Source organism: Elaeis guineensis, chromosome 2 (genome assembly GCF_000442705.2).
Source record: "Elaeis guineensis isolate ETL-2024a chromosome 2, EG11, whole genome shotgun sequence".
NCBI classification, from domain to species: domain Eukaryota; kingdom Viridiplantae; phylum Streptophyta; class Magnoliopsida; order Arecales; family Arecaceae; genus Elaeis; species Elaeis guineensis.
This window is the reverse complement of record NC_025994.2, coordinates 33,439,369-33,451,424: the sequence shown is the minus strand read 5'-3', so window position 1 is coordinate 33,451,424 and position 12,056 is coordinate 33,439,369. Positions and strand designations below refer to the sequence as shown.

Here is a 12,056-nt window from a genome sequence, read left to right as displayed (position 1 = left end):
TATTATGAACCAAAAATAGCACAGGTCATTAGTTTTGGCTGAAACTTCAATCCTTATCACACAACCATTTCTGGCTTTTACTTCACATATTAGGTCCAACACTTACTGTCCAAAATAGCAAATATTTTACAAATTAAAAGATGGTCTAGATCAAATATCAAACAAATTTGTAGATTTCTTTGAAGGACTCAATCGATTTTATTGATCAAACAATCACTATAATGTTGTAGAGACCATTATAATGCTATAACTACATGTTACAACTCACAACGACATCAAGGCCTTCCCATTATATTATACACATTAGAAGTGCAACATGGTTGGGCTCAACCCTAACTCGACCTGCCCAAATCACTCATTGGGTAGGGCTGGGTCAAGATTTTATAAATTTGAGATTGGGCTTTTAGATTCAAAAAAAAATTCCAGCCCAACCTCAAGTTGTGTTGAGCTAGGGATCTGCTTAAACTCAACTTGAGCCTGACCCAACTAATAGATAAATAAAATGTTCATATTTATGCTTCATATTGACTATTTATATGTTTTATATGATTAAATCTTCAGTCCTATTAAACTATTAAATTATAAAACGATGCATGTGTATCATCAAAGTTGATGGTTAGTTGCGACCTCAAACTAATAAGTATTAACCCAAACAAAAATATCACATACCTTTCCCCAATTCCCCTATCTTAAATTTCCTATTCAACCTGATCTAACCCAATCAAAATGGCCTGAACCAACCTAACCACATACTGGTTAGTTGCGACCTCAAACTAATAAGTATTAACCCAAACAAAAATATCACATACCTTTCCCCAATTCCCCTATCTTAATTTTCCTATTCAACCTGATCTAACCCAATCAAAATGGCCTGAACCAACCTAACCACATACTAGTTTGACCAAACCCAATTTAGCTTAAGATGGGTTAGGTTAGAGAAATCCCCATTCATAAGCTGGTTAGGTTATGTTAGAGTTGGGAGATATAGAGGCAGTGTCAGGTAGAGAGCCCTCAACCAAACCCACCCAAGTTGCAGTCATCATTTACATTAATAAATATTTTTATTCAAATCTTTATAGCAGCTAGATTTTTTTATTTGGGGAACAGTAACTGGAGAATAAAACCATTATTTTCCTAATACAAGCGACTACCTCGTGTTGTAACAGCTAATGACAAGTACTATTTTCACTGAAATGGTGAATCACAATTGTGAAAGGGATCTGTTACTTGGGGATATCTACAATATTGCAATCTTGACTAAGATGCAATATTCAATTTACAATTTTACTGTAATCTTCAACATGTTAATTGAAAGATATACATCACATAGTGAAAATTCTTGACAAGAAAAATAGTTCTTCAAGGTTCTACAAAGAATTAAATAAAAGATAGAAATTCCAATCAAATTAGAGAGTGACAGAGAGAGAGCATGAATTGCTCAAGTAATTCTAGAAATAATATTCTCCTAGAAAACCAATGTTTGGATAGATTTCTCCAATTTAAAGAATTAGGTACACTATTCAATTTCATACATTCTTAGCATATAAAGTTTACAGGCACTCAGACCCTCTAGAAGAAGCATCTAGCAACATATAGCTTATGGTTTTGAATGAAATCAACTTTTACCCTTCAAAAAAAGAATGAAATCAACTTTTAGACACCAATTTCTCAGATAAGGGGTCAAAAGGAGCTAAATTGGCAGTTAACCCAATATTCATAGTTATGAGAAACTTTACTGACATATTCTTGGATCCACTTATGGGGTTTCATAATTAATGTACTAGTCTGTTGATTAGTTTGAATATGACTCCTACTAGAAGCTTCATATCTAATGTGGTGAAATGAAACTAATATTTGGTAGTCTCAATAAGTCACAGTAATGAGAAAATTTATTCAGCATATCTTTCAACCAATAGATGTGTTTCCATATCAATTCACTAGCCAATTACTCAGTTCGAATATGACAATCACCAAATACCTGTATGGCTCTTCCACCATCAAGGCACCCAACAGGAAGCATATTAAAAGCTGAAGTAGTCAAACCACACCTGCAGTAAATGTGGAAGCAATTAGCACTCATAAATATGATACATGAGTTCTCATACAAAAAAAGGGCAGATAAAAAGTGGGGGGGATACTTCACCAGCCAGCAATTACAAGAGGGTGGATTGAAACAGTTGCAGCATGCATGGCTCTGCCAATTAATATTAGTTGAATAGTTAATTACAATGTGTTAATAAACAGCAGAGAAGGAAATAACAGATAGGAAATTCATGATTATAAGTTTAATTTTAATTTTCTGAGATGAGCACTTGAATACCCATAATAAAAATATAAACAGTGAGAAACTTAAGCAGGATGCTGAATTCTAAGACATTGGGAAATATATATTTTTCTGGGTTACTCTTACATTACATGTGGTGCTGTTGATAGAGGGTTTCCGATGAAGGTTAGTGCCACAAAGAATATTAGATTTCATATTCTATAGCCCAGGTCACATATGCTGGAACCACATTCTTGGATTTCTAGTGGATATGCCTCTCTTGAGTGCAAGAAACCCAGGATGCATCATAATAGGCTTTACGATAATGTTAAGAAAACATGAAGTAAGAAAAGTAAAAAAACATGACCAAAGTTGACTTTTAAACAATCACAATAGCAAGAATCAGTGGATAGAATGAATTGGCTTAAAAGAAGCAGGATACAAGAACTAAAGACAGAACATGTGGAAACTTTTGGATAAGGGTTATATCTTTCGCGCAAGAAATAAAGATTCACCTTCTTTCATGTGAATGCACCATTGGATCACCCACCATGCAGTTCTCAAAGCGCTCCGTGCACAGATCGCAAGGTGACCAGTGGATGATACAATGGTGGATCCAAAGGAAGGTGAATCTATCTTTCATGCGAAAGATGCAACTCCATCCAGGAAACCTTTTGCAAAGGGGCATGCTCCTGAGGTTGAGAAAAATGTGTCCTGCCAGTTGCATGCATCATAGAAGAGATGGTTCAGAAAAGAGCAACCTATCTTGTTTGAAATTCAAATGAGTATCAGTGGTTATCATACATTTTAAAACAATGAAAACACAGCTAATTTTTCCAGCAAACCAAGATAATATAAGAAATAACATACGTATAACCAAGAGTAGCTCTGCTAATGAATCCAAGAAGTAGCGAGCCCTGAAATAGCATACTCGGGACCTGCACCAAGTCTCCTGCAGCAGCTGGAGTTGCTGAGAGCAACAAGCCAACACAAAACATTGAAAAGGATAGTGCAGCACCAGCCAAAGGACCCGCCATTGAGATGTCAACCTTGGTCTTTCGATCAGGAAGAATGGATTTGAACTACAATAGTTAATGATGAAAAATGAGCAATACAGTGCCAACTCACGGTAAGAAATAAGGCTCACTAATGCAGTCTTTCAGTATCAATGATGAATTGCAACTAGTTTTTAAGGATGCAATTTACCATTCGCGTTGGATGCTAAAAGACATAAGATGACATTGGATGCTGTCCTCCAGCATAAACCACTAAAATGAGTATTCTAATGATGAAGGTCGAACAAATAATAAATTAAAGATTTTTTGTTAGCAAATATATTCAATAGGAACCACCATCCTCGACAAGCATGTGATTTATGAAACATTATTTTGAACTTTGCAGAAAAATCCAGAAACTATAAAATGAAAAAAATATATACTCATGTATCATCAAAATGAAAGAAATAGATGCTTTTTATATTCAGAAAATAGTTTTCACAATAGAGAAGCATATCCTTTAAATTGCCAGGATCACATGCTATTAGTGTCTACCACATTACCCCTTCCATACATTTTTCAATGATGCACAGTGGTGGATTTTTGCCATTGGCTCTCTACATATATTTCTGTAAGAATCAATCATGAAGTTCTATAGCAGCATTCTACCTAGAGTGCCAGAATTTTAGTTCTAGGGTCTGAATGATGAAAGAAGGTCTTGTTTGAAGTGGCGAAGGTGTATAGACAGTTCTCTGATGACAAAGAATATGGCTATACATAGGAATGAGTATAGAAATAAAATTCATAAACTGAAAAACATACAAGTTTTGTAGTCCTTATTGATGATAATAATGGTAAATAAAACTAGCTGTTTCTATCTGAGAATGGACTATGGTCCATGTATAACAACATGAAGTTGTCTGAATTGATTAGACTGACAGGATGACTGCCTTCCGAGTAACCCGAAGGAAACTAATATTAAATAAGTCATGTCAAAAAAAGACGTAAGATATTTGTTCGTGTAGTGAGCAAGCAAACATTTTGCCCATTAGTTAAGAGGCTTATGGAATGGTTAAAGTGAAATATGATGCATAGCTATTGTTTTAATCAATGGGAAAAAGGCCAATGAAAGGGAAAAAAAAAACACTGTTCAAATCTTCAAATAAAACAGAAAGCAAGGTTCTGGTTCAGGTATACAGATGGGTTAGGCATCGAAGGGATGCATATATTGCTGCCAAACTAATTCCTTTTTCTGCTTTCAGCTGGATTTTATTTGAATAAGGAACCACTGATGGCCTCAAGGTATTGCCTCTGTTGTAATGGAATAACTGCATGGATGCTTCCACTAAATGAGAAAATTCTAAGACTTGGGCAATCAATGTTTGTGAGAGAAAATCAGATAATCTTTTTGTTTTTTCAGTAAAATATAATCTTTTTGTTTAGTAACATAGTTGGAATACATACTTGACACCAAATCTTTGATAAAAGATTTAAAGATTCAAAACTCAATAATGGGTCCTCCATATTGGAGATCCACACAGTTGATCGTGATCTCCACAAAACCTAAAAACCAAAACTTACACATTTTGCTGATGTCTAACTATGCGTCACGTATGTGTAAAAATAAACAGTTTCAAAGACATAAGACCACGTTTTGCTATAATCCAAACATCAAAATCTTTTGATTTTCAATCTATACATGATTTAGCATGTGTAAACCATAACCAATAAAGAAGATTCTCGATTAAGTGTCCTAACATATATTAGCATGGTAGCACAAACAGCACCATTCATTTTTGCACTCCAAAACATACAATTTATTGTTTCTACATGTTTTTTCAAGTGTATATCATGATCAGTTCTGTGGGTCTTTGATATGTATCCCCATCACCGATTTTGTAATCATTAATTTTTTAATCATAGATTTAATGTTAAAGTGTGTAGCCCAACCCCTAATAATAAGATTGACATTGCATCTGATATGCATCTGATAAAATTTCATTCATGAAGAGGGTCATATGCATGTAAAAGGAAATGGATTTTTTTACCAAATAAGTTTAGGGAAACAAGAACAGAGGAAACAGTGAAAAGTCAGATGCACCTGAAGAAAGGCCAGCATGCATATAAGTGGAGCAAAATAGGGCATGGAAGTAGCATCCCCAACCAATACAGTATCAGTACACATTGATATGACTCATCATGTTCAAATAAGGCTGTAGATGCAATCTTTTGGTAGCAGAATTTGACTGTGAGCTGAATTAAGGATCAATTTATACTTCCTTTGTCTTTCAGCATTATCATAGATGCTCACCTGAGTAATTGCACCAAAACTTCCAAGGGTAATGTTGGGAATCAAATAAGGGATGCCCAATTTCACTTTTTTGGGAAATGCGGCTAAAAAATGTCCAACCTCCTGCATGTGAAAAGGTTAAAGCAGTTTAGAAGCGTGATGCAGCAAAGTTGTATTCTTTGCAATTCTTTACAAAGAATTGAAACAAATAGACTTGGTATACAATCATAAAGGCACAGAGATAATATAATATTTTCATAAAAGACTTCACGAGAATATAATATCAAGAGCAGCAGAACCATAATTCATAGGCCATAATGCAATACATATGGCATAAGTGTACAAGCATACATATAATGTTACAGGCGCACATTACTTAGTATGTTCAGCAGCATGCAGTAGTGGAACATATCTTGCAGATAACTCTCCATGATTTGTCTAGGCATATGCAACATTTCAAGAGTAACATGAACAAATTAACTCATACAAATAGTCAAGATGACTAGTGGGTCTAATGTAGGGGCCTATATATCATATCTTGTTGAAACCTTTCAATTTTGTCTTGTTTCCAGCTATATGCTTATCTTAAATTATCAAGGTCTTAGAGCTAGAAGGTCTCCATCATAAAATTCCAGGAAGCTAGCAGATCCCAATGAAATACATGTATATCCTACACTTTGAGAAACTTCATTCACATCTAAACAATCCCAATCCATTCCATATGTATCTTCAAAAAATAGTATAACCTAAACTTCTAAGATTAGCTACAATGAACACAATTTATTGATATAGTGCACTCTCCATTGGAGGAAGTTACAGAATTTACAAACTAGAAATTACAAGGTTGCTTGTAAACTGGCCAAATCTCAATCATGCAAAAAGACATGACTGACAGATATTGTGGCCAATATTGCTTGTAACCTTACATAACAATGTACTTTGGAAGGCCAGTTTCCTATTGAGGCTTGTTGTTTGTGTTGGGCAGATGGCCAGAGTTGTAGTTTCATTTGCTTGTAGTGTTGCTCTGTCCTGCTTATTACCATTAGATGGACAGAGGTGGGGGGGGGGGGGGGGGGAAGAGAGAGAGAGAGAGATCTTAGTTGATCATAAAACTGAACTCAAATAAATTAATGACTTGTAGCATGATATATTTTCTTCATTCTACTCCCATATGCAACACAATATCAGGGCCCTTTTGTCTTTTCCAAGAATCATTGTAAACAAGAGTCTAAAGCATTCAATTGGCTCACAGTTTGAAATAAAAAACAAAAGTTTTTATAGGGAAAAAATACAAATAAAATAAAATAAATAGGCATAAAAGTAAAGATTGTATTACATGAAACAGCTGAACACCCAAGACACCATATGCCAGTGGTAGAGCAGATTCCACAAATGGGAATAAAAGCTGCATGTTGGGTGGTTCAGTAGCATTTGGATCTGTAAAGTACTTCACTACCTCAGGTGGGAGACTACTTATCTGTACAAAATATATTGATAAATTATGCTCTAGAAATGAACAAATTTAGATTAAACCAGTAGATAAAGGGTAAAGTAATGGAGGATAATAAAACTGCTTAACATAAAGAATACCTGAGATGCAATCCCTAGTTCTACACAGGAGCCTATGGTGAGGACAAAAAGAAGGAGAGCAATAACATATTGCCACAGAGTAGTGGGTCCTGGCTCAGAAACTTCTTTCCTCAACAATCCAAAACTTACACGTGGTCCACCACGTGGATCTGGTCCTTCAGAATTGGGCTCCTCTACCATAAATAGATTATATTTGTCACCCATAACTTCATGGAGTTGCCACTGGAGCTTCGCAAAAACCTCTTCCCTTTTCCCCCTCAGGTTGCCAAGAAAGAGGATACCTTCCCCTAGGTCCCCAAATGGCTCCTCTCTGGTCACCCAAAAAGTTGAGTAGCCAAATAGCTTTTCCTTGATACGCTTCACATCAGATGGATCTACCTTCTCAGGTCCAAGAAGTTCCATCAACTTAAAAGAATCAACCTGAAAGCTACTATAAACTGGTCGCTCCGAAGAAATACCAGGTTTCTGAAAAAGAAGAGTCAGATAACATGCAATTAGTGATAATCTATTTAATCAAAATAGACTGGTCATGATAGAATATAATGTGAAGGTTAAAGCTCAAAAAGAAACTCAAGATAAGTTTTTATTTTATCCAGAACATTAGGTATAGTCATGAGTAGGGTGGTCAAGGTTCATCGTCTCGATACCCCATACTGATGCCAATTTGTTACTGTATCGATACAGGACTGGTTCGGCATACCGAGTGTCAGTACATCCCTCATACTATGTACTAGTACCAAACTGGTATGATAAGGTATGCCCCATATCATCCAATTTGGTGCTGTATGGCAAACCTTGATGGTGGTCAAAGCAGTTATAGTGTTATCATCTTTTCCAATGGAACTATTAATAGGTGGAACAAATTTCTAAGCAACTAAACATAACCAATTTGGGGCCAAATGAACATTGGACACAGACACCAGTTCCCATGCATGACATTGTATAGAAAGTGCAACAGATTAATAAGTGTGCAATAGTTTGCTTATCCATCAACCCAAATACACGTCATCCAATGATTTTAACCTCCAGATAAATTATCAACTGTGAGAATCCTCTTTAAGATGACAGATAAAGATACTCTGATTTTAAAGGAAAATTAGAATGAATTTTTGGCCATACATCTGGTCCCTCATCCAAAAACAAATTGACCAGATAGAATATTCTTAATATGCCTCCAAAGCTCAACATTTGCAAGATTTCTTCAAAAATTGCAAACAACAAAACAACAGTTGTTTCCAGGATTTTGACCTAGAAATTCAAATAAACAACCACCCTAACAAAGAAACCACAAAAGACATCAAGGCTCCAGTGTTAACATCTTCACACCATCTGCATTCATTGCTCACAGCTTGTTCAGCATTTCAGCAGATACTATGCTGAAATGTCACCTTCCACAGCAGGTCTCTCTTATGATGTCAGTGTGTGCAAAACTGAGTTAAATTCTGTCATGTTCTGATATCGAAGCTAAGAAAGAAGAAATCCTAGATTTCTAGTAATGATTTTGCTAGGACAGGCCCAATATGAGTAGATGTTTCCTTGCATATTTGCAATTGAAATCCTTTACCTTAAAAATCATGCATATGCAGACATTCCTATTTCAAACAGCTTCTATAGTTGTAGATAATTACACAAACTCTAGAGAAAAAGTCTGATCTCCTATTTACTTTTATTGCATTTGGCCCCCTCCACCAACTAGTCTGGCCAATGGTTTCAATTTTCAGCCAGAATCAATCCACCTTGGCCAAAACAGACCAGTTTCGGCTTGAGATCAAACCTAAGTTGACCCCAAATTTTGGGCTTCTATCAGTTTCAGCAGTTTTGGCCAAACTTCCCAGCTTTGGTCCAGTCTGGTGGTTTCATTCAGTTTCAGCCAAAACTGACTGAATCTAATCTACAGAATCCTTCTTTTAGTTTTCTTCTTCTTCTTGACTATAACATTGGGCCATTTATTTATATTTAAGTGTATATGCTATACGATATCAATTTTCAATGGTTTTGCTTTCTTCTTCTTGACTTAAAAGAGAGGATAGATAATAAATGTAATCCTTGATGGGCCAAAGACACCTAAAAGGCCCACATTACAGTACCTTATAGAGGCTAATAGGAACAACTAAATAAAAAATATTTTAGGAATAATATAACATTTTTTATGACTATATGATTTGATTCAATAGCACTTAACCTCAAAAAAAAAAAGGATTAAGAAATGCCCAAATTCAATATATCTGTGTGACTGTTCTAAGAAAAAAAAGGAAAAATATTTGAATACAACAGGAGAAAAAAAAAGTTTCAGAGTAGCTAAATATAATGAATTTTTTAATAACTGAAGTTCAGAGAGTAAATAATATAAATCTAAGTGTGTCTGTGTATTCCAGTGCAATATAACCATATACTTGAATTTGACTTATCTGCCATGCAAGTTCTTCATAAAATTGTCAAAGCTATCTACGATGTTGTGACATAATTTTTCCCTTTTTTTTCACTTTCTTTTCGAACATTCTGATTTTTTTTTTCTTGATTTTTATGACTGAAAGTCCAAAAAATGAAGCAAGACGTCTAAAACCACGAAACTTGCTGAAACTGAGACAGGACCCCGCGGCCGATAAGTACGGCCGGGAAGATGAAGATGAAAGCGCATTTACATACTTGATTCCCATTGAAGCCAATAGATTCTAAAAAATCCAAACTGATTGCAAGGCATCTGAGTTCCACAATCAGCCCAACTGAAAACAGGCAATGAAAAATCGGAAATACCAACCGCAGGTCGTGATAAAACAAAAACAAAGAAGAAAGAAAATAAAAGAGTAAAACGCTTCATAAATTTAGACTCGTTAAAAGACGACCTTTAATCTCTCTGCTTATAATGGACAAAGAGATCAGAATGGGAAGCGGGGGGAGAGAGGAATTGGCTGTACCCTAGAAGAAACAGAAGCAGGTGGAGACCGCTCCGAGTTCAACTCGTCGCTGCCGACCCTCTGCTGCTCGACTTCTTCGGTGGAGCCCGACCTCTTCTCCTCTCCGCCGTCGTTCCCGCTGTCGATCGAGAAGCATCTCATCCCATCGAAACGTCGCCTCCTTCGGGTCCCCCATGAGAAAGCCTGCTGCAGAGCTATCCCCCCCTTGCATCGGGAACACGCCTGCTGCTGCTGCTGCTGCTGCTGCTTCTTGGGATTTCCCCCTTGCGTGCAGCACGCACCGGCAACCGCCGGCAGCAGACGGAACCGGAAGTTGAGATTGAGGAAAGAAGAGCTCGGGAGAGCAGTTCCCATCGACCACCGACAACAAAGCCCCAAAGAAGCAGCAGCGGCAGAAGAAGACGAAGGGTTCAGAGGCATTCGAGTTTTTCCGGTCTTGGAAGGTAGAGCTTCAAGAAATTCGTTCTATAGGGGGGAGTTGTCGCCGTGGGCGTCGAGGAAGCGGGCAGCAGGCAGCGGGCAGGGACGCAGAGAGCTGCCAAGAAACGCACCCGCCGCGTGCCTCGTCATCTATCATCTGGTTTTGTTTTTTCAGAAGAAACCCGGGGAAGGGATAGGATCAGAGAGGCGAGGAGGCGGACGTCAGACACACACGTAAAATGCCACTATATCGATGCGTTGTGCACCGTACTAAAGTGATGTTTGATGGCCCGAAAGGGATCACCATGATGATCTGGATCATCGATAATCTGAATTTTAAGATGATCTAATTCTCAGTGATATAAAATTATTATATTTAATAAATTATAATTTAATAATTAAAAATTTTAAAATATTTTTATCTGATATTTCATAGAATTCAAGATCATTAACCAAAAATTCTCAATGATCTAAAATTATTATATTTGATAAATCGTAGTCCACTGATTAAAAATCCCAAAATATTTCTGTTTGATATTCCATAGAATCCAAAATCATTAATCATATAATACTAAAATTAATCTTGATATTTTTCACAAAAATATATTTATTAATTATATAAAATATATCATAATAAAATATTGGTAGTGTTACAGCGGTTACTTTGAGTAACTCGGATCAGCGTAACAACCGTGGGACACCTCCGGTCTTCAAGCTATCACCGAGACCACTTAAGAGCAGAACCATATATAGTCCAAAGCAGCTCGCGTCTGATCTATCGTATGGTCTGTTCGGCGCACTCCATTACCTTGATGGATCAATACCTCAGCGCGTGGGTTGTCCCAGTTATCACGACCGGCTCACCTCATGATCTGCGTGACAACTGTCCACCTCGAGTGGATAGACTCAGACGTAACCAACTCCACTGATCTCACAAAAGCAATTGAAGGCTGAAATACCTCATCCGTAATGGTATGTTCAACGGTCCTACAATCTCGAGATCACACAATCTCATAGCTATTCGATCAGCTGTTCGATAGCCTTCTATATAAGTAACCAAAGCTCCGAAGATCAGATAAGTCAATCAATCCCTCTTAGAGAACTCGTTACTGTTCTTATTGTTCTCTGAATCTGACTTGAGCATCGGAAGATCCTCGTCGAAGTGAAAAATCTTTGGTTTGGACTTATTTTGCATGTCACTTTAGCACCAGCATCCCTGTGCGAGGTCCAATCGCCCTCTCTCTGACCTCGACCAAATCGAACAGCAATAGATAGAGGAATGGCATAATCTTCATTATGCCTCCAAAGCGAACATCATTTCGGCTCTCCAACACTGCCACCTCTCGCCAAGCGGAGAGCTAAGCCAACAGTCGGGCATAGCAACTGACAATTGAAACTCCCTCGCCAACCCAACCAGTGCTGGTCATGGTAGATCAATTCAGCCTGCTCTTCCAGCAGGTCCAAAACTTAACGACCACCGTTCAGACTGTTCAAACTATTCTGGCACATTCCCCAACAATGCCGCAACCTATTCAGGCTACTCTGCACCTTCTTCAACGGTGCAACCGGTGGCCCTCTCGACG

General features: G+C 37.2%; 1 protein-coding gene across 4 annotated transcripts in view; it reads right to left on the bottom strand.

Moving 5' to 3' along the window:
- LOC105035972 (probable zinc metalloprotease EGY1, chloroplastic) overlaps positions 1-10,695 on the bottom strand; it is a 29,354-nt gene extending 18,659 nt beyond the window's left edge. Inside the window, exons 1-7 of one of the 4 annotated variants that reach the window (XR_830414.4) lie at positions 10,054-10,694; positions 7,139-7,603; positions 6,885-7,025; positions 5,570-5,671; positions 3,134-3,345; positions 2,139-2,194; positions 1,979-2,048 (exon numbers count right to left, since the gene is read on the bottom strand). Coding sequence is in view for 3 of the 4 variants with exons in the window: in XM_010911689.4 (XP_010909991.1) it covers positions 1,979-2,048; positions 2,144-2,194; positions 3,134-3,345; positions 5,570-5,671; positions 6,885-7,025; positions 7,139-7,603; positions 10,054-10,473 (1,461 nt within the window). In the remaining variant the exon portion in view is untranslated. Of the gene's footprint in view, positions 1-1,978; positions 2,049-2,138; positions 2,195-2,789; positions 2,978-3,133; positions 3,346-5,569; positions 5,672-6,884; positions 7,026-7,138; positions 7,604-10,053 lie in introns of those variants that run through there. The other 3 variants (XM_010911689.4, XM_010911688.4, XM_073251721.1) reach the window with 3 other exon arrangements.
- Positions 10,696-12,056: the final 1,361 nt, after the last annotated feature.